The sequence below is a fragment of the Macaca thibetana genome, chromosome 14, assembly GCF_024542745.1.
Source record: "Macaca thibetana thibetana isolate TM-01 chromosome 14, ASM2454274v1, whole genome shotgun sequence".
Classification (NCBI taxonomy): Eukaryota; Metazoa; Chordata; class Mammalia; order Primates; family Cercopithecidae; genus Macaca; species Macaca thibetana.
Genome location: NC_065591.1, coordinates 49,036,079 through 49,063,944, shown reverse-complemented (window position 1 = coordinate 49,063,944; position 27,866 = coordinate 49,036,079). Strand labels below are relative to the sequence as shown.

General features: G+C 35.6%; 1 protein-coding gene across 15 annotated transcripts in view; it reads right to left on the bottom strand.

The window, feature by feature from the left end:
- The window catches only part of SOX6 (SRY-box transcription factor 6), a 784,476-nt gene that overhangs the window by 439,672 nt on the left and 316,938 nt on the right, over positions 1-27,866 (bottom strand). The window contains exon 1 of one of the 15 annotated variants that reach the window (XM_050759329.1): positions 219-6,874. The exons of 11 other annotated variants lie outside the window; for them this stretch is intronic. In XM_050759329.1, coding sequence (XP_050615286.1) covers positions 219-223 — 5 coding nt within the window. In that variant the 5' untranslated portion in view covers positions 224-6,874. Of the gene's footprint in view, positions 1-218; positions 6,875-27,866 lie in introns of those variants that run through there. 3 more of the 15 variants (XM_050759325.1, XM_050759356.1, XM_050759345.1) reach the window with 3 other exon arrangements.

Below are 27,866 nucleotides of genomic sequence, written 5' to 3'. Positions count from 1 at the left end.
ATCACATCATTGGTCCTCCTGGGAGTTCAGGAAGAAAGCTTAAATCACATTTCCTAACACATTGGAGAGTTTCCCAGAGATGTGATGGCCCACAGAGGCAAACCATCCAAAGCATACTGGAATCTCAGAGATGGTGACAAAGAAATATCCCTTTGTTTAATAAAAGCAGACTAGTTACCCTTTCAATTTTTTTTAACAAAATACAAACTCTCTCTTACCCCATTTTTCTTCGTTCCTTCCTCCACCCACTCCTGTTTCACCTGACTAAACTGTAGGTATTTGTTCCATCACCTGACTTAGGGGCTGGCTAGAAATATTAGGAAAAAAAAAACAATCTACTATTGTTACATGAGACAACAACCTTTCATGTCCTTGAAGCTCACCATGACCTTTCATCTTTCCTATCCCCAATGGTCTCTCCTAACAACTAAAACTACACTCAGTTGGGCTGAATTCCAGATTGTCATAAAAAGAACCCTGTCTTTTCAAAACAAAACCAATTTTTACACCAAGGTGGGGGAGAAACACAAGTCCATTGTTCCCTCACAGATGGAAGTTGGAGTTACTAAGGCAACTGCTCTAATCCTCCTTTTTACCACCTTTTTCACATCACTGGCCTATCAAGTATGCTACCTTTTAACTCATAAGCTCAAAAGCTGGTAGTCTAACTGGCTGCCCTAATTAGCTACGATTTTCACACTACAGACAACATGATGAGCTAATCGAAATTTGCAAAATAATGACGTACCTCCAGCAAATATTCCTCCTCCTGAGGCCCAGTCTTAGAATAACAATAATGAGACCATTATTAGAGAAGGGCATTAAAATGCTGCACTGCTGCTAAACAGAGAACTTAATTGTTCTGGTCTTGTCCATTGAATCAACAACCTATTGTTGTGGACTTGAAAAATAAAGGACTGGAGAATGGGTGCCATGATGATTGGTCTGTGCGGCCATACCGGCACTCTGTAGAATTGTTTTCTTTTGAAACTCTTGATGGACTAGTAGTTTTGTTTAAAAGTAACATAAAAGGCGATTGTCTGGATAAAAAGTCCTATTTATTGAAATCCTTAGAAGCAGTTGCATGGATTTGTTCGTGACCCCTGAGACAAAAACATAGTGACCATAATAACACCATTTGTAGAGAGCCCTGTTACCACTGCCTACAGTAACATAAGATAAGAGACAGTCTTTTCTAACTGCAGTTGGAAGGAAGGAAGTACTTCTGAGCAGAAAACAAGAATGATAAAAGGTCAAATACTGGATAAAGCTCATTAATAATTGAAAAGGAGACTTTAAAAAATAATGCTAATTTAAGAATTCTGTACAATTGCTAAAGATTCAAGCACATGTAAAAAGGCACACAGCTTGTTTTTTCTTTCCTTTTCCCACTTTTGAGCTTCTTTGGTTAAGAAAAAGAATTAAAATAGAATTATTATTAAATAACGAAAGCAAGATGTCTCAGGATAACCTGGAGAACAAGAAAATAATTATTCTTATGGTCATCCCCAATCTATATTGAGAATAACAAAATACTGAAGTTAAAGGTTAACTAGCGTAGGATTCTTAGCTGTAGAAAAGCACTGTTTACACACTGTAAAAGTGTCTTCCATATGAGGCCATAGTACATGTTTTCTGTAAAGTCAAACCAAGATTTTAGTGTTGAATTGTGGGGAAGGGACGTACTTTTGCTGTTAGAGGGTATTTGGGGTGAGGGTCTGTTTGTTTTTTACCAAGTAAAATCTGCATTATATAAAAATGTATTAAATTGTAAATAAGACCTCTTGCTTCATTCAAACTGTGCTTTGCTTCAGTTATCTTCATCTTGTTAGGCTAAATTAATTAACAATCTCAATGTTGCACACTTTCTCTTTTCATTACATCAAATACTGGCCAGTATATTAAGAAAGCCCTCACCATGGGAATTCTGCAACACTACTGCTAAGAAGAGTTTCTGTGTATCAATGTAACAATATTCATTTCATAAGCATTTATTAAATGTACTTTTACTGTTAACAACCAATTAAGCACCTAAATTCTTAACATGTTATCAATTGAAAATCATTTTTTCAAAAAGCAAAACTAAACTAAAAGTTGCAAGATACTTTAAAAAGGAAAAATAAATCACATTGTATGGCCACAACCAGGTTTCACCATCAACTTTACCTAAAATAAGAAGAAACACATGAAAATTTGACAGGTATGTTTTCATGGATACAAGACAGTATTGCATAAAAGGTTTAAAAGACACACCCCAAGCCTTTCGTTCTGCTCCTTGCTGTGGAATGTTTAACATGATAAATGGGATGATTAGAATTTCATTGGTAAATCCCATTATTTTAAATCTATAAGAATGAAATGTTTTAAACTCTTTTGTAAGTTTCCTTTTCAATCTGAAACTCTGTGGCATCTAGAATTATGCAAATGGACAAAACACTAAAGCTCTTTTTAATCTTTTCCTTGATCAACCAGTGCTTCTTTCTCCAATCACAGCTTTGTGTGTGATATCTTTCTGCTAGCATTTCTTATTTAATTAAAACAGACACTGACAGAAGGACATGGATTAGTACTGTAATGATGCATTTACTTAGATTAATCGGAGGCTCCTTTTAGAGTAATGGCTTAAACAAAGAACAAAAGGAAATTGTTATGAAACAGCCTTTTATCCCAGGCAAAGGTCGCATTATGAGGTTTTTAATTTTGTCAGCTTCTGTTATACTCTGCCTTGCTAGTGGAACATGAGAAGTGCTTTTACCCCCAATAAAGCCAGTTATTATAAAAACAGCCATTAAAGCTGCAAATTAAAATGTCTGATTTTTAAAACAGGTTACTTAGCTTTCAGAATATCCTAATTAGCATGTTGTACATTGTTGTGAGGAAAAGAAGACTAAATGCTAATGACCTACAGCCAGGTGACCACACTGCTGTGCACAATAATAAGGACCTTTCCAAGTAATATGATGAATTAACCAAGTACAGGTCCCCCATCTAACACCCCTTCTCCAAATACAGCTTCAGATGAATGGAGGGCCTGACTGTTTGGATGTGTTCAGTAGGGCCCTACTTCTGTCCAGAAGACTTTCAGCCAGCTACTTTTTATATAATCACTAAAAGCCAGACTTCTTTCTATTACAAAAGAAAGTAAATGAAATAGCAATAGTATATACAGTCTGAAGTTAGAAAAGGCAACAGTCATTTGACTGCAAAGCACAACGAATTAAAGGACCATGCCCCAACAAAACCAACTCTTTGCCTCTTTTCATCCAACCTTCCCCAACCTATCCCTCTCCCCACCGCCTTTTTAATAAGTTGAGCTTGCAGAGTATAAATGGAGCTAAGGTTTGAAAGCTTAGTCTTTTTTCATAGCACTGATTTTTACACCATGTTGTCTTTAACCAGCTGAAAGGTAAATCGAGTTTCCTTTTTCTAAATGTTGTTTTTGCCTTCTGTTTACTGACTACATCCACTGCTACTTCTCCTTAGTCAAAACTACTCTTGACAAAGGATATATTGTCCTTTGCATTTCCTACTGTATGAACTTACCTCGATTACTTGCCTACTTCTAGGTATTTTCTGCTTTATCTTTCTTTATGGACTAAATGATTCTGTGCCCCACTATACATTAGGTTAATATGTGGACTAGATGGAAAATATCTCCACAATTCCCCATAGAGAAAACACAATCCACTTTAAGTCTCACACAAATACTCCTGAGTAGCTTGCTCTAGAAATTTCTTGAAACCAACAGGATATATTTTCATTGGAACAAGAAATCACTGAGGATCATCAGTGCCATCTATCCCACGGACTCATTTGAAAAGGAGTATTATTTGAGGTTGTATCAATTATCTACAGCCACAAGAATGCACAGGTTTAACCAACCCAAAACTTAGTGGCTTAAATCAGTAAGTTTTTTTTTTTAGTTTATGCATCTGTAGGTCAGCTGGACATTTCTCTGGTTTTAGTTGAGTTCACTAACATATCTTGTGGTTGGCCTTGGCTGGGACAACTGGTATAACTCAACTCTGTTTCATATGTCTCATTCCCCAACAGGCTAGCCCAGGATTGTTCTTCTATAGTGAGAGAAAAGAGCAAGAGTGTGAACAGAAATGTACAAGTGCTTTTACAAGCCTCTACCTGTGTCACATAAGCTAACATCCCATTGGCCAATGTAAGCTAAATGACTGATCTCAGAGTCCAGTCATGAGGACAAATGCCCTATCAATATTGGAAGGGAACCGCAAAGTTTTAGGGCAAAGGTCATAAATAGAAGGAAGGATGAAGAAGAACTGGGACCTTTAAAGTATTCAGTCTTAGCAAAGAGGCCAAGGTCATTTGATGACTCCCAAAGTTCATCAGCAGAAGCTTCTGTTTTGTTCCATTTTAAATAATGCTGTCTACACAGCCACTCAAAATCAATGTCATTTTTATTTTAATAAGTGAGAAAAATTCTTTAAAAGATAGTTAACAAACAACCCCATCACACCTTATCTCCATTGACTTCCAATTTAAAAATTACAACTATTAAGCTAATCCTAAAATGTGACCTATACAAGTTCGCCATTTATTTTTGTGTACTGAATTATTGTGAATCAGATATACCTTAATAAGAGGTTTCAAAACTACAAACATTTTTGTCTCAGATGCTTCCCTTCCACTGACAGAAGCAGCTAAGTTTGAGGAGCTATCTAATGGATACTAGACCCAGCATTTTGTTCATTACTATATCTTAGAGAGTACAGACAGTTTTATTCCACAGAATACCAGAAAACAGTATTTCACACCCCCTTACAACAGCAGATATAGCCACAATAGCAGTGTTTAAAAATAAAAATTCTTTTGAAGTCCAATCCCTATCACTTACGTCTCTATTGTTCCTCCAAGAACTTTGTCTGTGAAAAAGTAATGCAAAGAAAATTGGTCTGAGGATACTACATGAGAAGGTGCCCTAGAATAAGATGATTAAGAAGCTAATTTTAAGCTTTGCAAATTTTCTGTTTCTACAAAAGATAAATGAGGAAAGTATCCATGATGATTGCACCAGTTTCCCAAAGTTAATCTAACAGTCCCTACATATAGCTTTAGAGATATATCTCAAGCCAGTTACCAGTCTTTCCACTCACAGACACACATCCAACAGGAATAGGAGTGATTACTGGGCAGAATTCCTAACCCCTATGGCAAGGGAAATACTATCCTGTAGCACTACTCAACAATTATCCCTCTGAGCAATTAAAATAACCAATGAAGTGGGTCTCCAAAAGGAGCCTTCAGCCATTCCTTCATTTGAGCCAGCACTGACAATGAGGTTGCCAAAGCTGGCACTAATACCCGAGGAACAAGAAATAAAGGCCAGCAAAGCTCAATCTTGCATCCAAAGATATTAAAAAGGAAACTAAATGACACGGAGAAGACGTTCTTAAGAATTACCTAATTAATGCAGAAAGGAAAAAAATAAATAACATAATAAAATCATTTGTATTCCCTTTTCATTTTTTCCACATTCCTTTACAACTTATTTTAATAATAATTTTGTTTTAAAGCAAAGCCCCGGGTGATGGTTTGCCTTTTATAAATAAGAATGATAACGGGCAAGAATGCAATTTGTCCTATTTTTCTAGTGTTTTGATCAATCAACTCCTCTCACCTGGTCTTTAGTAAGTATCAATTACTAAAGCAGTGATTCAAGGTCATGGAAAAGAGCAAAGCTAATAGGTCCATATAAAAATCAAGGCTAGCATTGTGCCCTCGTTAACACTGCATTCTAAACAAACAATAAGTCCATGTTCAGAGAGCTGTACTAATTCTTCTCAAAGGAGGCAACTTAGGTTCGACTCAAAATTTCCTTTAAAAGTCTCCTTGCTTTGACAGAGAGGCAAAGAGAAACAAAAGTGCTTGCATATCAGAAAAGGAAAGGACCATAAAGAACAAAGACAGAAAAGGAAAGCTCAAACTCCTTAAGAACGTTGTCTCTACAGATCCATTCACTTGATTCTATCATTTCACACATATATATTTCACATGCATACATATATCTCATCTGGTACATAGTATATGCTTAAAAGCTGTGTTGATTAAAATTATCATACAATTAGAAGAACAGATAAGAACAGAAAAAAAGTAAGCATACTGTCTTAAAAGAACTTATATCACCAGTCACATCAGATATTTAGGAAGCCCCAAGTTTAGAGTTTCTAACATTTGTTTTAAACTATTTTTTACAGGATGACAGGATGAAATGAGATGAAACATGGGTCAAATAACATGTGAAGCAACACCTACCTCCCCAGATTTTTTTTTTTTTTCCAGAGAGATATGGTCTCACTAAGTTACACAGGCTGGCCTTGAACTCCTGTGCTCAAGTAGTCTTCCTGCCTCAGGCTCCCTAGCAGTTGAGACTACAGGCACACACCACCTCCCAGCCTGATGTTTTATAGAGATAAAAATATGACTAAAACTAACCCCAAGGAAAGGCTCAGAAGAAGAATGATGTCATAAATGGCTCAATGCAACCAATGGGGTAATTGTGGGACCTGAAGGAGAAGTCCTACCCTCTTGCCTTTATAAAGGACATTTGGTACATAAACGGACTAAAGTATTTAAGTCTCAGATCACCTTTAACTTTGGTGCAAGAGCCTTCTTCTCTGTTCATTTAACACCTTCTTTGATAATATCTTCCCTAACCAATGCCATCAACTTGCTATCTTCTTAATTCCAATGGATTAAACCACAGGCCTGCCAAAAACTAGTCAAAGATAATCACCAAAATAATTGCATTGCTATGACAGAGGCTTATGGCAACAACCTCCATTCTTTACCAACATTTTCTCTATCCCCAACTTTCTTCTTGCAGTCCCCTAACCAAAAAAAAAAAAAAAAAAAAAAAAAAAAAAAAGGCAGAGGGCTAGAGGGAAACAGCTATGTTTATGTTTCAAAATTCTTTAAAGATAAAAATATTTTTCCTCCCAGTTAAGAGTTTTAACTTAAATTAATTGCAAATGCCTCTAGGAAAGGTAATATCATGAGTTCCTTCCACACTAAGATAGATATATATGACTCTGAATGCATTTTATAAGGCTAGAATATCTATCCTTGATTCCAAAATAAAATAGACACACTAGAAGAAGAGAAAATTACTGACTAATCATGAACACAGTTACAAGCATCCTTTAAATTTTAACTAATTCTATAGTGTAAATGAAAATCCACTGAGAACAAATAGGTTTTGTCACGGTTATCCTACATGGTTCAGAAAATCTACCAATAATACCATATTCACAGATTAAAGAAGAATAACTCTATAAGCATCCCAACAGATGCAATAGATACAAGATAAAACCTACCAAAAACTGTATAGTTATTGGTAAAATTTAGGATGCATTGCCATCAAAGACAGAAACAATGTCTTCCCTCAGCTTAAAAAAAAAAAAAAAAAAAAAAAAAAAAAAAAAAAAAGCTTCAGGTTAATTTTAAATAGAATAACTCAAGGCCAAGAGGAAGACTATCTAAAATAAGGCCCAAATATATAGAAAACCAAAAATCACATGTTCTCCCTTATATGTGGAATCTAAAACAACTGAACTCAATAGAAGCAGAAAGCAGTAGGTGGTTACCAGAGGTTGGGTGGGAATGGGGAGGAATAGGGAGATGTTGGTTAAAGGGTACAAAGTTGCAATTAGGCAGGAGGAACACATGGTAAGTATTTAAGGTGATGGATATGTTAGTTTGATTCTACCATTCCACATGTATACATTTCACATGCATACATATATTACAGTGTATCCCGTAAATACATATGATTATAATTTGCCCAAAAACTAAATAAATTTAAAAAGTTTTTAAATCTTAAATGAGTTTTTAAAAATAAAATAATAAAATAATGCCCAAATAGCAGTTCTGACCCAAAAAACATAAGACACACCAGGGCTTCCCTAAGTGCTTGTGTAGGTCATGACAAGCTCTTTGTGGTGGGAAATATTTATTATTTAACATTAAGTAAAAAACAAAGAACACACAATGACATCTATGATATAACTGCAGTTACATTAAATTAGTTTTTAAAAGGGGCAGGCACAATGGCTTATGCTTGTAACACTGACACTTTGGGAGACCGAGGCGGGAAGACTGCTTGAGCCCAGGAGTTCGAGACTAGCCTGGGCAATGAAGCAAAATCTCATCTCTACAAAAAAAACAAAGAAAATTAGCCAGGCGTGGTGGTGTGCGCCTATAATTCCAGCTACTTGGGGGAGCTGAGATTGGAGGATCACTTGGGCCTGGGAGGTCGAGACTGCAGTGAGTCATGATCATGCCACTGCACTCCAGCCTGGGCAACAGAGCGAGAACCTGTTTCAAAAAAAAAAAAAGGATATGAACAAGGACTGGAAATAAGCAGCTAAAAATGAAAACAGATGACATACTGTGGAAGTGTATGAGAGGTTTTATCTTTTTTCTTGTTGTTTTAACATAAGTTTTAATCAAAAATTTAAAAAAGGTGCATGTGACTACTATGTGATACTATCCTATGAACAATTTAGGGTAGGGGAGATAGTGAGTGACTGGAAAAAAAAAAAAAAGAAAAAGAAAAATCACCACATAGAAGGGTTAAAGGAACAGGAAAGGGATAGTGTCAGAGAAGGCTCTTCCAAGGAGGAATTTTATCCATTTTGAATTGTATTTGGTCTTGGTTGTAAATTTGGGGTCATTTGAGGAAAGGGGAAATTCTACACAATGACTGATAGTAAAACTGTAAAATCTACTACCTCTGAGAAACTCCACCCATATAACTAAGTGTGCATGCTATTCCAAATGTGCTGTTGTCTGCGTGGACTTTCAAAGGTTAATTGGCCTTTTCAATTTTGACTTAATTTTAAAATTGTTCTAATGAGGCCCTTACTCTCATAAACTAGTTAGCACCCCAATCTTTTCCTAATGAAAGTATCAACACCCAAGGGACTTAAATCTGAGGCTCTTATAACTGAGAGACATATCTATAAGGGCTAGGGAAAAAACTGCCAACTTAAGACCCTGGCACTTAAGACTTGCCAGGTAAAAAAGACAAAATTTCATTGAGAATATATATCTTTTAATTTCATGGATTAAAAAAAACAGGATCTTATTTTAATGTCGGGATTTTTAAGTAATAAAATCTTACTACAAAATGGTCCAGCCTGTGCTTAAGAGAGAGAATTAAACTATCAACCTAGTCTTTACATGCATATTTCAATATAAAAACACAAACAAAATGCAGACCTCCTAAAAGAGCAAGAAATATAAATTAAAAACATTACTCCTTTAAAAGTGACTAAACAAAGTCAAGCAGAATTTGCACAGCTATATATGGAGAATAAATTTTCTTTCAAATCCAGATTATGTTTTCTAGGTGGACAGCAAAATTTGTCCTACAATATTCACTTTTGTTTTGTTTTCTAAACTAGTGAGATCTCTAGTTTGAAGCAAATCCATTAACAATTATACATTAATGAAAAGGATTAACATGCAAAAATGTCACAAGCAGAGAACATTTCTTCAGAGCGTAGGCAGATAAAGTACTCTCTCCAATTCCTGTTGAACTTGTATATCTAAGAAAAATATCTAATTGCTATAAATAAGTGAATATCAAAAATATAAGCACATTTCAACTTCTTTCATTTAGGAAAAAGGAAAACTACATACAGAAGGCTATAGAAATTCAATAAATTTGTTCTATTTTCAAAATAATGTAAACTAAAAGTCTGTATTTTATCTATTTATATAATCTCATTTGCATTTTATTCCTTGACAATGCTAATAACATTATTTCAGCTAAAACTATACTTGTTTAAACAGTAACACATTTCATCATAAAACTCATACTCCTTTATGCTCATGAAAAGTAAACTAGAATAAATTGCAAATATTAGGTGAGACAATGGACATTAAAATATTTCTCCAAATCAGGTATATCCATATACGCATCCACCATAACAGTTGTGCAGTTATGCAACTTTGGCTGTACGCATTACAACACTTAGTTGTGTAAGTGATAAAAAAACAACTCAAAGTAGCTTTTTTAAATCAAAAAACAATTTGTCAGTTGGGCACCATGGCATGTGCCTGCAGTCCCAGCTACTCAGGAGGCTAAGGCAGGAGGATCACTTAAGCCTGGATGACCTCAGACCAGCCTGGGCAATACTGTGAGACCCCCATCTCTAACAAATAAATAAGTAAACCAACAGGCAAACAAAAAATAATTAATTGGTTCACTTAATTGAAAAGGCCTGCCTTCTAACACACCTGGACTCGGTATTAAAATGGTATAATTAGGAAATTGGTTTTTCTCCTTCTCTCTCTCAGGCAGGCTCTCCCCTTTCAGTGACAAAGATGACTATCAGAAGCTCAAGGTTAGAAACCTCAGTAGAAAGACAGTGCTTCCTTCCCAATAATTCCAGGAAATATCCCAGGATTGAGTCTCACTGGCCTGGCGAGGATAACATGTTTATTTCCGAACCAACCACTGTTGCCAGGAGTATCAAATGCCCACTCCCTATGACTTGGGAGGATAAAGGCAGTTCCATCTCAACCACAGGTACCAAAAGTGAAAGAAGGGTTGTTCCCCAAAAGAAAACCAGAACAAATGCTGCATAGTGAAAACACTAAACAGCATAATTCATAAGAGTTTCTTTGGACAATAATTATTACAGTGAGGGAACTTCAGAGGAAAAATATAAAAACAATTGCAAACTTCATTTAATAGCAGTTGCACAGCAAAAACAACTTTGAATTGTTTCTAGTAGTCCCAAAACGGGGACAAAAAACATGAATCCAGGAATTCTTAAGGCAAATGAGAATAAAAGTATTCTTTATTCGACAATTTTTGTCCCTTCTCTTACTTCAGAGACAGCTACTCCAAATAATCATTCCATCATCCCCTTTAAGTCTAAATTCTTAGAACTCTTGCAAAGATTTACAGAGGCCTAGCTACCCATCTCTAAAAATTTATTTTCATGGATCCTCAAGTAATATAAAAACTGCTTAAAGGCCACTATAAACATTAATGAGGATCCCATATAACTTAATTCATTTATTTTAATTTGTATCTGAAAAGACTTCTACTTTTTTTTTTTTTTTTTTTTTTTTTTTTTTTTTTTTCAGATGGAGTTTCGCTCTTGTGGCCCAGGCTGGAGTGCAGTGGCGTGATCTCCGCTCACTGTAACCTCCACATCCTGGATTCAAGCGATTCTCCAGCCTCAGCCTCCCAAGTAACTAGGATTACAGGCACCTGCCACCATGTCTGGCTAATTTTTGTATTTTCAGTGGAGACAGGATTTCGTCATGTTGACCAGGCTGGTCTCAAACTCCTGACCTCAGGTGATCCGCCCACCTCGGCCTCCAAAGTGCTGGGATTACAGGCATGAGCCACCGCGCCCAGCCAACTTCTATACTTTTAAATGCGTATACCACAAAAGTCTAACATTTTTTGGCCATTAATATCTTGGATTGAGTATAGTCACCCAATTCTTTACCGAAAGGAGAGTTTTATATGAGGGACTGGAAGGAGAACATAAATGCAAAAGAAGCCTGGGGAAACTAAACTGGAAAGCCATTAAAGGAAAGAATGGCTGAGGTACCAAAAACAATATTCATTTATGTCAAATTCATTCACACATTCATTTTATGCATACGTTTAGAGCACTGACAATGAGCAAACTATCGTGCCACAGATGATACAAAGAAACATGTCATGGTCCCCACTCCTCCAAAATCATAACTAGCAGCGGGAGAGAAGAAGCATGAGCAGTGATAATGAGAGTGACATGCCAATTCCTTCTTTTTGTTTCCCCCCACCAAAAGCTCCAGATTTTGTTCAGGTCGCAGGATAAATAACACACTTCACATTCTTCAAAAACGTTTCATTTAACTCATCTGCAAATTCAAGAAACTACTTTTTGCCTAACTCTCAGGATAACATGAAAATAGTAAAAGCTAGCAGCACATATAAGAAAAGCTAAATGTAAGAAGAGCAATGCAAATTTGGCAAATTATGAAAAGAATTGGGAATATGGAAATTTGCAGAATTTTTAATTAATTCCCTCAGTAATTATAAGCTGAGTGCTTCCTGAACAATGGGCATTATATATGGTCATGTAGTAAGATGGATTAGACTTAATATCCCTGCAAGTTTAAAAAAAAAAACACAAAACTTTCATCAGAAACTAGTGTTAGTAAAAGGACTGTTCACAAAAATTACTAAAAAGATAAATTGTGACAAGAACAAAAAGAGAGAGACAAAATGCTATGGGAGTTCACATCATAGAAGCGAGATCACAGAAGACTACAAGTAGCTAGGCCTTGAAAGATGGATGAGATTCCTACAAGTAAGTATGTTCAACAGAAGTATTCCAGGTACAAGAAATTACATGAAATATATCAAGAAAATACAAACTGCTTCTATGTCAGTTCCAAAATATCTATAGAATTTTGGATGAGAGGATAATATAAATGCAAGCTATTTTGTAATATTCTATATTTTAATGCATTGTGTTATTCAATATTAGATTTTGAGAGCTATAAATAATGTATGCTAGAATCCTTTGGTAGTCATTATATTCACAATGTATAAAGAATGGAACTCTTCAAATACGTCTGTATTGGGCATTATATGCAGAAGATACCCAAGATACATGTTCTTTTTTCAATATTTTTATTTTGCAAATGAGTAATAAAATATGAAGTAAGCCTCCCACATGTAATGGGAAGTATGTTTGAATGTTTGAGAGACTAGATGTGTAAATTATCTGCTTAATTCGGCAAGTAAATAAAAATATCTAGGCCCCTACAAATACTTTTGTTACCTTGTGACCAAATAAAATCTAACTATTTGTTTAGTGAAATAAGCCAGGCACAGAAAGATAAATACTGCATATTCTCATTCTTATGTGGACGCTTAAAAAAAAAAAAAAAAAAAAAAAAAGCTGATTTCATAGCAGTAGAGTAGAATAGTAACTACTGGAGGACAGGAAAGGTAACAGGGAGAAAAACAAGGAGAAGTTGGTTAAAGGATACAAAATTACAGCTAGATAGAGGAATTTCTATAGAATACTACACAGGATAATCTAGTTTTCTATAGCATTGAAGGGTGGCTATAGTTAAGAATTTACTGTGTATTTTCAAGTAGCTAGAAGAGAATATGATTTTGAATGTTCTCAAAACAAAAATGATAAATGTTTGAGATGATGGATATGCTAATTACCCTAATTTGATCATTACACATTGTATACCTATATTGAAATATCACTCTATACCCCATAAATATGTACAATTATTATGTTTTAATTAAAAATAATATGCACAAAGAACACCATGGAATACACAGGCAGAATAAATGATCAATCATGAGGGATACCAGCAAACTTCTAGATTATCTGGCAATCTAAATGGCATGTCATTGAGGAAAATAATAGTAAAGAGAATTTTGAAGAAAAAAATGCCTCCTGAGTGTATCAATTCCTAGGTTAAAAGAGTAAAGTTATGAGGAACACTGTTGGGATCTGGGATCCTAGATAGTCCTTTGATTTTAAATATTCGGCATAAAGTTTAGCACACGTGACTTCACAAGGGATTTGTCCCAATACGTAGCTCTTTAAAGAATATACACTTACTCTGCTGCCTACCTCTCTGTACAATGAACATGATCATGGTGCTCACCTCATAAGGCATTAGCACCACAGTAGGCTAATAGAGCACTGGAGATAGTCTGCCTGTCACATGTACTGTGGTCAGCTGGAAAAATACACCTTCACATTTACACCCACATGATTCACAATCAAACTTTAATAGAAAGAAAAACATGTTCAGAAAAAGACTTTTGCCAAGCTTCCTGTAGACTGAAATGCCAATTTTTCCTACTTGTGAGCATCATGCTTCCAGCATTATCCTTTAGCAAAGAAAATATAAAACAACAGATAGGTACAGCATTTTCCAAGAAGTCTCTAGTCTCTCTGGAACTATAAAAATAATTTATTCTGAATTGTAGGCAGTCTTCCAAGTATGACATTTTAGAGGATTCCACTGCCTTCTAAAATACCAGATTTGGAAAACTGAATGCTACCTGACAATTCTTGGAAAAAAAATAATGGCTAATTTGTACCAGCTAAAAAATAAAATCTGAAAATCTGCCCCAAATTATTTAAATTAAGGAGTCTTCATTTCAACAGGTTACCAGTTAATCTCAGAATTTGGACTTTAAGTGTCCACAACACTAAGTCATTCTCAGCAGCATCTTTCAAGAACTGTATATTCTTCTCTTGTTAACATTTCCTATACTTTCACAAATTTACTCAATTATTCATTCAACAAATATTTATTAGGTGCTTATTATCTGCCAAGAACTGTAATTGACAAGAAACCAGAGGTATTTTTCCACTTTGGGGACTATGAAATCTTAACAAAATATCACAATAGTGTCCCATAAAGCCACTACCAAATACTTTAAATGTCAACTAGTAATTGGATGGGCAAGATGGAAGACATGGAGACAGAAGTATTCAATAGAACAATATCTTCCTTCTACCTTTCACGCTGAAGCATAGAATGGGGTCAGAACCTCCCATGTAAATTTGATGTCCTTTCATACTGGACCAATTTAGCTACCCTAACCAGCCAGCCTTGGTGGGAAAGTACAAGTATTGTCCTGCTTGAAGAGAGGAAATGAGTTGCTTTTGATGAGAAGGAACTAAGCAATAATACAAAGCACAGTAAAATCCAAATGTACTTTTTAAAAAAATTCATATATTGACACTTTGAGGCTTACCATGACTATCTAATTAACCAGAATGCTAATGACAAAACATTTACATTGGGTTCCATCCAGACTGTAACTGCATTGCCTCCTAGCCATCCATACCCCTGGCCCATCCTATCAATGGACAGCATATTGTGTTATCTCTCTGAAAGGCCCAGACACAGGGCCAGAATGCCACTAATTCAGCAAAAATTCACAACTTTGATTGGTGTAATAAGGTGGTAAAGAAGTCAGAAAGGTCCTTGGCAGGGCAGACATTTACAACCCCTCAGCCACTTCAGGCTTCTGCCTGACAGATGATACCATAGTCTTCTGGATTTAGGAGGATTCTCTTTTCCAAGAGGACCAACATCCATACTAAAAATAGACAGAGATGCAATAGGATAAGAACCAGAATGCAGCAGTGGGAAGTAAGAAAAGGAAAATATTTTACTGCAATCTTCCAGCAACTTAATTTGGAAAAAAAAAAAATCAGTTTTAGAATAGGCTTCTAATTCTCATACCTGAATATACATATTTTTTTTAAAAGTTGAATGCCCCAACTATTTTTATAAAAGAAATATAAATATAACCATGGAACACAATTGCTTAAACCTTATGCAGATATTGGTGCAAAACAATTACTATTTGAATTTGTTTTCAATTTCTTCATGCAAAGTGATGCCTAGTTTTAACTCTCTTGGTTTATATAATTTTAAAGTATTTTGTCTATTATAAACCATTTCACTGAGTTCATTCTGTAACCAACACTCTGTCATTGGGCAAAACATTTTGAAATATTTAAACAAACTCTAATATTCCTGATGCTACAGCTTTTAAAAATATGATGAAATTATTTTTTAAAATGTACATTTCCTCCACTACTCATCTAGGTGGGTCCTTGTACATCATTCTAGGCTTGTGACTGGTAAGAATCTTTCAGTTGTACATTATAGTCACAGACATTTAAAAATGTGTTTTGCCTTCACCTTACAGTACCATATCCTGATAAAACTACTGAAATTGCATATAATGCAGGAATCATGGCAATTCAAACATTGAGACCTTGATGTCAAGTACTCCTGAAGTAAAAGGTATTTTGAAATTCATAAAATAACTAATTTTTTAAGTGATATGATAATCATATCACTTAAAAGTCATTTTCTTCTGCTTTCTATCACTATAAAAAGGAAAGCAGCCTAGGATCCGAATGCATTGCAAGAGATTGGAGAATTTAAGATCAAGGATTTTTTATCTTGAGAACATGCAACTGGTACTCAGGCAATGGTAGTGCTACAGGGAACTGTCAACTTGAAACAATACCATTGAATGTTTCTACTGTCAAGGCAGAATATAACAATTAGCCTTAAGAAGAGTGCATCAGGAATAAGAGAAATGGGAAGAAGTAACAAATGTCTAGCTCGAGGCCGACTTCAACATGGCAGAGTTCCCCACATATTCCTAACAGTATTCAATGGACCAGATATCCTTAGCATTCAATGGACCAGATATCCTTAGCTCTCTCATCTATTACTGTGGGAAAAAAACAAAAAACAGTGGTAGACAAAAAGTTGGGGGCAACAACAGGGAGTGGGAGCGGGGGTCAGCGAGAGGGAAGGAACCTGATTGCCAGGCTTCAAACAGTTAAGCATGGGCACCTTTAACTAATATGGAAAGTTAAACAGAAATTTTTTATAAGCTGGCACCCGCTCACATAATAAGATGCATTGTCAGTCTCACTAAGTGAAATATTTGTGTTGCCATGCAGCTAAACAAATACCTTTTTTCACTTTCACTTAAGACAGCCTCCCACTCCTATTTCTCTGAACAGTAGAGGCAGTCCTAGCTGGATAACATGTGTAGTCTGGGCAGCATGTTTCCCGCCGCCTCACAAAAAGAGTATTTATATTAACATTCCAGATTCATTGGGAATTATGGAAACTCCATGCATTAAAGTCAATGTAAAATTTCTGCCATTTTAATATCTTCACTTATCAATCAGTGCAACTTGGCACAGATTCAAGAGTGTGGCAGCATTTTTTTCATGCCATTTGCACATTACTATTCATAATGCTACAACAATCTCCTGTATGAAATATGATGAATTCACAAGTATGATTATCAAATTTATGGTGTATGCTCACTACACCACACATTATGGTTTTGTAGCTTGTTTGCCCTAAAGTAACACAGATTTGCATAGAGTTTAAATGAGTATGGTCTATACAAACCATAGTTAAAATATTATTACAGTTATATGCTTTTCCATAGAAACTAGTAAAAAAAATCATATTTCTTTCTTCTTTAGGGCAGTATTTTATTACAAAGCTCTGCTATTTCTTTGAAAACAAAATCAAGACCAAAAGAAATACAGTTCAAGGATTAGACCTGAAAACCATACTGAGAAATTTTAAAAATAAAAAAAATTAAATGCAAAATATATTATTTTCTCTAAAATAAAAACATTGTTCCTGCAAAAAGAAAAGAGATAACTGACCCCAAATACCTGACTTCTAGATAATAATGATGAAAAATGCCTGACATCTAGATTACAATGCCATATAGATAATAACGATGAATAATATAGCCGGATTTTTCCTATCCAAAAACTGCTAATCGCGGCAACCTGATATTTTAAACCTCATTTTCAGAGTCCCTCCCATACTCACTATCAACACCATGGCAATAGCTCATCTCCGGCTGCCTAACTCAACATAAGGCTCCCTGTACCTTAAAGTGGTTTTCCACAGAGTTCAAAGTCAGAGAGTATTCCAAACAGCAACTCTATTTGACTTTAAGAACAGCCCTACATGAGGGGGGAAAGGTGGCAGAATGGATTTTAAAATTTTTTCTTAGATTTCTCAAAGTGAATCAAACTCAAAAGTAATTCTACAATTCTGTTTCTAACATTAATTGGAAAATATATTCTATCTTGAATAATGTGCAAGTAATTGACAATTGTCACAAATGTAATTGTTCTCTTCTTACTCTGATGTTTTTAAGCTCTTGCTCCGGTGAAAAATTAAGCCATGCTTAAAATAAACAAGACAAAAGAATAGTATCCAGGGTAAATATAAATTGAGAAAAAGGTCAAAAAATGGCTAAGACTGATGTGCTATAATTATTAAGTTTTTTAAAGGGAAGATACATTTATTCTTTTTGTCTAATTCTGGATTGCATTTGTTTTCCATGAGTATTTGAGATTAATATTTGAAGAAAACTTTGTAAACCCTTCCAACTTGAGACAACAGCAGCCGACTACATTTTCCAAAGAGAAGTCTAAAATAAGTAAAAATGTGTATTCCTTTCCATTCTCATAAAATTTCAACATTGAAGCTGACATTTAAAGATGACTAGTTTCTGTGGCAAAGGGATATGTTCAATACCACTCCCCAAATACATCTAGGCAGAGAACTTTCTGATCTAATGTTAACCTCCTCTAGGGAAAGACTACTAGGGAGAGATAAAAGGTAGGATTGTTATTCTAGAAGATTTCTCACAAACTAGTTTTTTAAAAAGTATTTTTTTCTTCAGTGTTAGGACTCCCCATATTTATATAACTAAGTTGGGTGAAAACTTAATTTTTGTATTGTATTCTTCAACCTCTCTAGAATATGAGAAAAGTCCATTGTTTATTAAGATGTAATCTTTTGGGCCAGTCACTGCTTAGAATACACCATTGCTTGATTTATCCCACATTTACATTGGGGTAATTTATCAAAGATATCCAAGAGTGGGAGACACAAAACAGACCAAGGACATTGTGTCTTTCAAGCTTAGCAGCATTTAGCAGATTCCTGGGCCTCCAGGGCCTAACATTTAGCTAAGACTTCTTAAACAATCAGGTAAAAAGGGCCAGACTGGTTAGCAGATGTCTTATTCAGATAACAGAGAGAATACTTTAGTGACAATGTGAGAAAAAAATGGCAAAATTGATACAAACCCTTTGAACCATGTTTCCCTTTTTCCTCTCAGAATTCAACCTCGAGTCTAACAGGGACAGTATCCTTATTCTTGAGCAAATATGAAGACAATTGTACATATTTGTAAGTACACCAAAAGGTACCAAAATAAAATACTTAGAAGAAATCAGCACATCATTGTTAAGCAAGGTAACATATCTGAACTCTCAAAAGATTGAAGACAAACACAATGACTATATATTGGTATTTGAGTCTCATAGAAAAAAAATGAAATAAGATTTTACAGTATTGCTGGACAATTTATCCTTAATTTCATTTCTAATTTAATGTTAACATCTAGTAAGTCCAATTTTAATGCATAAAATATAGAACATGTACAAATAAGAAATATTAATATTCTAGACTATTCTATTTCATATCCCCGAAGAGGTAAAATTAGTGTCATGTGAACAAACCCAACTTCAGCATTTGGTAAAGTCATTTCAGTACCTATATGTAACCCTTTATAATACCCATTGTCTCAATTAAACACCTTCAGGAATAGTCATAGTAATGATGAACAGAATTCAACAATATTATACAAAAGAAAACAAGCTGCAGTATCTTTGACTTGATTTGTTTTCACTTCATTTAGGAACTATGACTGTTCTTGTTCTTTTCAGAGATCGCATTTAAAGAAAGAATAGTTTTTAGTTATCTTAGGTCATAAAAACTGTGAATGAACGAACTTTACAGAGGCACTGTTAAGTATTGGAGTGAAGGCACTGTTAATTATTGGAGTGAAAGCACTGTAAGAATTAGTTAGAGTCAGTTTAGACATTGCCCAACTTACTTTCCAACCATCTGTGTTAAATATGCTTCATTAAAAGAGAACCATATGGAAAATAAGCTAGCAATTAACACAGCTTTTGCACATGACTCTAATACAATAGATTTCAAACTTTTAGTGAAACTGACTAAACTACTTCCATGCTGCTGCTATGTAGGACTTGGCAGCAGTCCCTAGACTTGCTTCATCCATACTATCTCATTTCAAGATACTGCTGCATTATTGAAATAAGGACATATGAAAAAAATAAAATATTTTATCACTTTCCTTGCAGTTGGTATGAGCTATTAAAATAAACCTGGGTACATTGAAATAGTCAGTCTCTCTGATGGCAACTAATACTACATGACAGGAAAAAAATACATCCACTTTTATATAAGTCACACTAATGGCCTTTACATTTGACAGTTTATGTCTCTTAACAATGGATATAATCTGCTATAATTATATTTTATTAACATGCAGAACTATTTTAGACCTCAGGAACTTTAGTAAAATGATCTGTGCAAAGGATTGACGTAAAATAATTTCATTATTCACCATCAACAAACCTCAGACTACAGATAGGACACCATGTCAGGTACTCTTGAAGCAAAGAATAAAACAGTTCTGGTCCTCAGTGGCCTTATAGTCTATGTGGAGAGATTAAATACATGTGAAGTGATAAGGGCCTTTTGAGAATAATGGGAATAAAAATATTTTTTAAGAGTTAATTTGCACTCCCTTCACCTCTATCCAAATGGTTGTGTACCATTATACAGTCTATTCACTGCACAAGGGTGCCCAGCTGAAGGAGCAAGTAGGCTGCAAAACTAGCCAGCACTGCTCACTAAATCATGCGCCCTACATTGGCCTGTAAACATCTAAGGAAAAGACACCTCCAAGGAAAAGTTTTGCCAACTCACAAAGCCATGCTAACAGAAGAAGTGACATCTACTCAAAAAACTTTTCTTTCTTCATTTTTTTTCTAGTTTATGTATTCATAGTATGTATCATTTTCTGCTGCTATGACTCTAGTCCAAGCCATCATCATCTCTCATATAAACACCTTTATATTAGTCTCGTAACTGGTGTTTCTGCTGCCACAACTGCTCTTCTATAGTCTATTCTTCTAATATCAGATTATCTTTTAAACGTAAATTATATCATTGTGCTTCTCCAATCCTCCAATGGCTTCCTATCTCACTTAGAAAAAACCCAGAGTCTTCATCATTCTATTGAGGAACCACTTAACCTGGCTACCAGCTATCTTTCTAATATTATCTCCAAATTCCCTTTTATTCACCCATTTGACTCTCATCACTCTATTGGTGCCAACTTTTCTTTGAACAGCCAAGATCCTCACACTTCAAGGCCTTTCTATACATTTTTCCCTTTTCCTGGGAGTTCTTCTTCCAGTACTTTGCATGGCCTGCTTCTTCACTTTGTTCAAGTTCCTCTTCAAATCCCTCTGTATCAGAGAAGCCTTCTCTGACAATCCTATAAAAAATTCTACCACCATCACTCTCAATAAACATTTATTGAACAAATGGATTAATAAATGCAAATGACTAGAAAATAAGATCCTTGTGACATTATTTTTGTCTGTTTTGTTTCACGTCAATATTCCTAGCATCTAGAATAGTGCTTTTTGTGTAACAAATACTGAATAAACATTTGATTAACAAATGAGTGACCACTGCAATAATACATAAAGAAAAAGGAGTCAACACATTTTTAAAGTCTCAAGTCTGGGTGACTAAGTGCTTGTATCCCTGTCAAAAATACAAAAGGCAAAAAGGGAGATTGACTTAGGGGAAATAAATGGTAAACTTGCTGAATTTGAAGTGACAATGAGACATCCAGGTAAAAATATGGAGTTAAACAGGCAGAACTAAGGCTAAGGACAGACCTGGAAAAGTAGACATGAGATCTATCCATGTAGTGTTAAAAAGCATTAGAATAAATCAGACCTCCTAGAAAGTACAGAGTGAAAACAGCAGAGAAAGAACTAAACTCAAAGATGCACGTATTTGTTTTATGAACAGAAAAAGTATATTAATCTAAAAAGGCTAAAGAGGAACATTTATGTACTAAAAACTTGTTGAATACCTACTCTGTGTTAAGTGCTGTCATGAGCCATTTTTAGTCAACAATATTAGTTACTACAGAAAGTGAAAAGAGTGAGGCCTGAGAAAAATACATTAAATATGGAATTAGGCAATCTCTAGTAATCCTGAAGGCAGCACATTCAATACAGTTAGCCAGAATGAAACAGAAGTCAGATTCCAATAGACAGAGGAATAAGGAGATATAGATAGAAAATAAAGATTATTCTTTCAAGAGGTTTGATAGTAAAAGGAAGAAGGAAGTAAGGATATTTCAAGGGTTACCAAAGTCAAGGAAATCTATCTTAAGAAGAAATCTGAATTATTTGTGCACTAGGTTGTAATAACAGCATCTTGCATTTGAACGGTGTTTTCTAGCTTATAAAGTGGATTCATATACACTATTGTAACTGACTCACTACAAACTTGCAAGGTTAGCAGGACAAATGGTATTTTAAGATAATAAATTGAGACTCAAAAAAGGCAAGTAACTCGTTCAACTTCCCAAAGCCAGAAAGTGGCAAAATAGAAAATGGATCCTGAATCTCCAACACCATGAAAAGAAAGAGAGGGAATCCTCTCTGGAGGGAATGGAAGTAATAAGGCACAGTGGTGATGTCACCTTCTGAACAGAGATGGAACATTTCTTCCTCTGAGAAAAAAGAGAAAAGATAATTTTAAGTGGCGAAAGAACATAAGTCAAGGTGAGGTGAAGAAACAGAAAAGACTATGGATGGAATTCCTAGATGTGAGATACACAAAGTTCCATTTCAAAGAGAAATATCTATAGATAGGCGTAAAGTTACACACCTGAACTACCAACTCAGAATCAGTAAGTCAAGAGATATTCTGTGTGTCCCACAAGCCATATTGCTCTGGGGACAAATTATCTGAGAGTGCCCAATACGAAAAATATTTGAGGAAGGGGAGTTGATGAGTGAATGAATTAAAGGACATCAGAAAGATATGTTGACCATGTTCTGCTTCCCAGGAAACAAAGTGGCCAAGTCAAAACAAGGAGCAGCTGTGGGATAGCAAAGAAAAAAAAGTTCCAGGCCCAGGTTCTAGTGAAAGCTACTATGGAAGTTAGCCACTCAGCTTTAGAACCAGAGCCTTCTTTTCCTCCTCCCTTCTTATCTTTTCTAGTTTATAGCAAATTTATATTGAACCACTTCAGTGCTAGTTCCCCTTTGGCATTTCTTTTTCTTCATTCCCTTTGGACTGGCCTGATGCTTTGGCCCCTTATCAAAACATTTTCTAAGAAACAATCTGACAGCTGTAATTTGCATCTGGTATGCAAGATGTGGTTAAGAACATGGACTTTGGAGTTAAATACACCTTGATTCCAATTCATTCTCTCATGTATTCATTCAGCAAATATTTAGTGAACATCTAACATGTGCTACGCACTGTTCTACTTGCTGAGGATACAGCTTCAAACAAAATAAGGTCTCTGCAAGGATGCCTTCTCTCACCGCTCCTAATCAACATAGTATTGGAAGTCCTGGCCAGGGCAATCAGGCAAGAGAAAGAATGGGTAGAGAGGAAGTCAAACTATCCCTGTTTACAGACAACATGATCCTACATCTAGAAAAACCCACTGTCTTAGCCCAAAAGCTTCTTAGGCTGATAAACAACTTCAGCAAAGTCTTAGGATACGCAATCCACGTGCAAAAAACACTAGCATTCTTATACACCAGCAACAATCAAGCCGAGATCCAAATCAGGAACAAACTCCTATTCACAATTGCCGCATAAAGAATAAAATATCTAGGAAAACAGTTAACTAGGAAGGTGAAAGATCTCTACAAGGAGAACTACAAATCACTGCTCAAAGAAATCAGAGATGATACATATAAATAGAAAAACATTACATTCTCATGGATAGGAAGAATGAGTATTACTGAAATGGCTATACTGTCCAAAGCAATTTATAGAATCAATGCTATTCCTAGTAAACTACCATTGAGATTTTTCACAGAATTAGAAAAAAAAATTATTTTAAGGCCGGCCGCAGTGGCTCACGCCTGTAATCCCAGCACTTTGGGAGACCGAGATGGGTGGAACACGAGGTCAGGAGATCGAGACCATCCTGGTTAACACAGTGAAACCCCGTCTCTACTGAAAACACAAAAAAATTAGCCGGGCGTGGTGGCGGGCGCCTGTAATCCCAGCTGCTCAGGAGGCTGAGGCAGGAGGATGGTGTGAACCCAGGAGGCAGAGCTTGCAGTGAGCCAAGATCACGCCAGTGCACTCCAGCCTGGGGGACAGAGCGAGACTCCATCGCAAAAAAAAAAAAAAAAAAAAAAAAAACTGTTTTAAAATTCATATGGCATTTACAAAAAGTGCCTGAATAGCCAAAACAATACTAAGCAAAAAGAATAAAGCTGGAAGTATCATGCTACCCATCTTCAAACTACACTACAGGGCTACAGTAACCAAAACAGCATGGTACTGGCACAATAACAGACACATAGACCAATGGAACAGAATACAGAAACCAGAAATAAGACCACATACCTACAACTATCTGATCATTGACAAACCTGACAAAAACAAGCAATGGGGAAAGGATTCCCTATTCAATAAATGTTGCTGGCATAACTGGCTAGCCATATGCAGAAGATTAAAACTGGATCCCTTCCTTACACCATATACAAACATTAATTCAGGATAGACTAAAGACTTAATTGTAAAACCCCAAATTATAGAAACCCTGGAAGACAACCTAGGCAATACCATTCAGGACATAAGCATAGGCAAAGATTTCATGACTAAGACACCAGAAGCAATTGCAACAAAAGCAAAAATTGACAAATGGGATCTAATTAAACTAAAAAAGCTTCTGCACAGTAAAAGAAGCTATCAACAGAGCAAACAAGCAACCTAAAGAATGGGAGAAAATTTTTGCAAACTATACATCCAACAAAGTTCTAATATCCAGCATCTGTAAGGAGCTTAAATTTACAGGAAAAAACAAACAACCCCACTAAAAAGTGGGCAAAGGACATGAACATGCACTTTTCAAAAGAAGACATTAATGCAGCCAACAATCATGTAAAAAAAGTTCAACATCACTGATCATTAGAGAAATGCAAATCTAAACCACAATGAGATACCATCTCAAGCCAGTCAGAATCACTATTATTAAAAAGTCAAAAAATTACAGATGTTGGCAAAGTTGTGGAGAAAACGGAAAGCTTATCACACTGTAGGTGAGAGTGTAAATTAGTTCAACCATTGTGGAAGACAGTGTGACAATTCCTCAAAGACCTAAAGACAGAAATGCCACTCGACACAGCATTCCCATTACTGGGTACATACCCAAAGGAATATACATTGTTCTATTATAAAGACACATGAAAGTGTGTGTTCATTGCAGGAGCACTATTCTCAATAGCAAAGACAAGGATTCACCTAAATGCCCATCAAAGATAGACTGTATAAAGGAAATGTGGTACATATACACCATGGAATACTATGCAGCCACTAAAAAAAGAATGAGATCATGCCCTTCACAGGGACATGGATAAAGCTGAAGACTATTATCCTTAGAAAACTAACACAGGAGCAGAAAACCAAATACCACATGTTAAGTGGGAGCTAAATGATGAGAACACGTGGACATATAGAGGGAACAACACACACTGGGGCCTATCAGAGGGTGGAGGGTGGAAGAATGGAGAGAATCAGGAAAAATAACTTATGAGTACTGAGTACTAGGCTTAATACCTGGGTAATAAAATAATCTGTACAATGAACCCCTATGACACAAGTTTACCTATGCAACAAACATGTACACTTGAATGTAAAAGTTAAAAATAGATAAATAAATAAGGTCTCTGCCTTCATTGAACTACCCACACTCTAGTGAGGGTAGAAGGTAGCTATAATAAACAAACCAGCTCTGCTATGTCTTAGTGACCTTGGGCAAGTCACTTCACTTCTGTATGTTTCAATTTCCTCAACTATAAAATAGAAACAATAGAAACTACCTCAGACTATTGTGAGAAATAAACAAAACACATGATATAATTAGCATATAAATGTTGGCTCTCTGAGCTTTGGCCTCACTTATCAATCTCCAGTTCCTGGAACACAACATGTTCCTCCCACCATAGGAAATTTGCATATACTCTTTCCTTTTCCTAAAATATTTTACACATTCCTTACCTCGACCCCAGCCCTTTTACTTTGTCATTACCTACTCTTCTTTCAGATCTCGTCTCAATCCCTACACTTCCTCAGGGAAGACTTACCTAAGTAGGTCAATTCTCATTATACTTGTTTAGAAAGACAGATATAATCCATGTCGGTTTCGTTGTTCATTCATTCATTTTTCTTATTCATTCATCCAAGACTCCATCATCTTTTACCCGGATTACTGCAAAAGCCTCTTTCTATAGTCTGACTAGTTATGTCTCCCCAAAATTCATATGTTGAAATCCTCATCCTCAAAGTAATTGTATTAGAAAGTGGGACTTCTCAAAGTTGATTAGGTCATGGAGGCAGAGCCGTCTTGAATGGGATTAGTGCTCTTATAAAAGCCTCAAGAGACACCCCTTGCCCTTTCCACCTTGTAAGGTTAGAGTGAGAAATTGGTTGTCTATGAGGAAGTGGGCGCTCACCAGACAACAGATCAGCCAGTGCCTTAATTTTGAACTTCCCAACCTCCAGAACTGTGAAAAATAAATTTCTGTTGTTTATAAGCCACCCAGTTTATGGCATTTTGCTTCAGCAGCCGGAGCCAACTAAGATACCTCCTAACTAGTCTCTCTGCTATAGTTTATACTCAACATAGTTGCCAGAGCAAACCTTTTAACACAGAAGTCAGATCATGTCACTTTTCTGCTGAGAACTCATGTCACCTTTCTGCTGAGAACCCATCTTCTTCAGGTTTCCCGTCTTCCTCAGGGTAAAAGCCAAAGTCTTTACAATGGTTTAAATTATGCCTGTCCTCACTGATCACATCACACAGCTATTGTGGTCTCCTTACTGTTACTATTCTTCAAACTCATCAAGTTGGCTCCTCTATGTCAGGATACTGGTTCTCTCTTTCTAGAATGGTCTTCCACCAAATATCTGCAAGGTTTGCCTCTCCACTTCTTTCTGGTGTCAACTTAAATATCACCTTATCTGTTGAGATGATTTTACTGTATTTTATAAAATAGTAAACTCCTCACCTCAGCACTCCCTACCCCTTTGCCATGCTTGAAGTTTCTTCATATCACTCATCACCTTTTAATATATTTTACTTGCTTATTTGTTGTTTTTTAATATCTCTCCTACCACTACCATTAGAATATAAACTTAATGAGAGCAGGTATTTTGCTTTGTTCACTATCTCCCCATTCTCTCAAACAGTACCCAGCACATAGTAGACTCTACATCTAAGAGATAACTTCCATACAACAAACTAGACAAATTTCCAAAATAAACAATTTATACAGCTGAACAAAATTTTTTAAAGTTCTGGTCATCTCATAATAGCTAGGCAACATCCCAATGCTCTCTGGGAATTTCAGGCCAAACTATAGTTAAGATGATACAAGGTGAAACAAAAACAAATTCAAATATTCCAATTTATAAACTACATGAGGAAAAATAAAAGCATGAGAAAGAATAAAATGGAACCACAGATTATAGAAGAAAAAACAATGTACCTTTTAATAACTATGAAGCATATTAACGTTAATTGTTCTTGGTAGCTTGAAGTTACTAAACCTCCTCGGGTTTTAATTGTCCCACTGTGACTTAGATTTCATGTCAAGTATTTATTATAGATAACTTTCCTAATTTCTTATATTCTATTGAATTATATAAGGCATTATTATCATGTTGACATTTTTACTATTAAACACACTAACATTCAGTAAGACATTGCCAAATATTTCCCACATTCTGGTAATCATTAAATTCTCCATAGTAAATAAGATGTGAGATCATAAAAAGGAAGGAAAATAAAACTGTATTATGTTTAGAAACAAAGAAATGGTGCTGTTTGGGGATTTTCCCTAAAAGTTCCCTTAGCAAACCAATCACCACCAAGTCCTACTAATTATACTTTCTCTATATTCAACTGGCATTCATTTCATGGCATTTCAGGTCACCTCTTTCACTTCCCATCCTTCTACTAACTCAAAAATATATTTACCTTGATTGACAGAGATGGATAGCAATACAGTCTTTAATTAGCACCAATTCACTTATGACAAATATCCGGGCCCCACCCAGTAAAGTAGGAACAATGAAAAGACATCAGCACCATT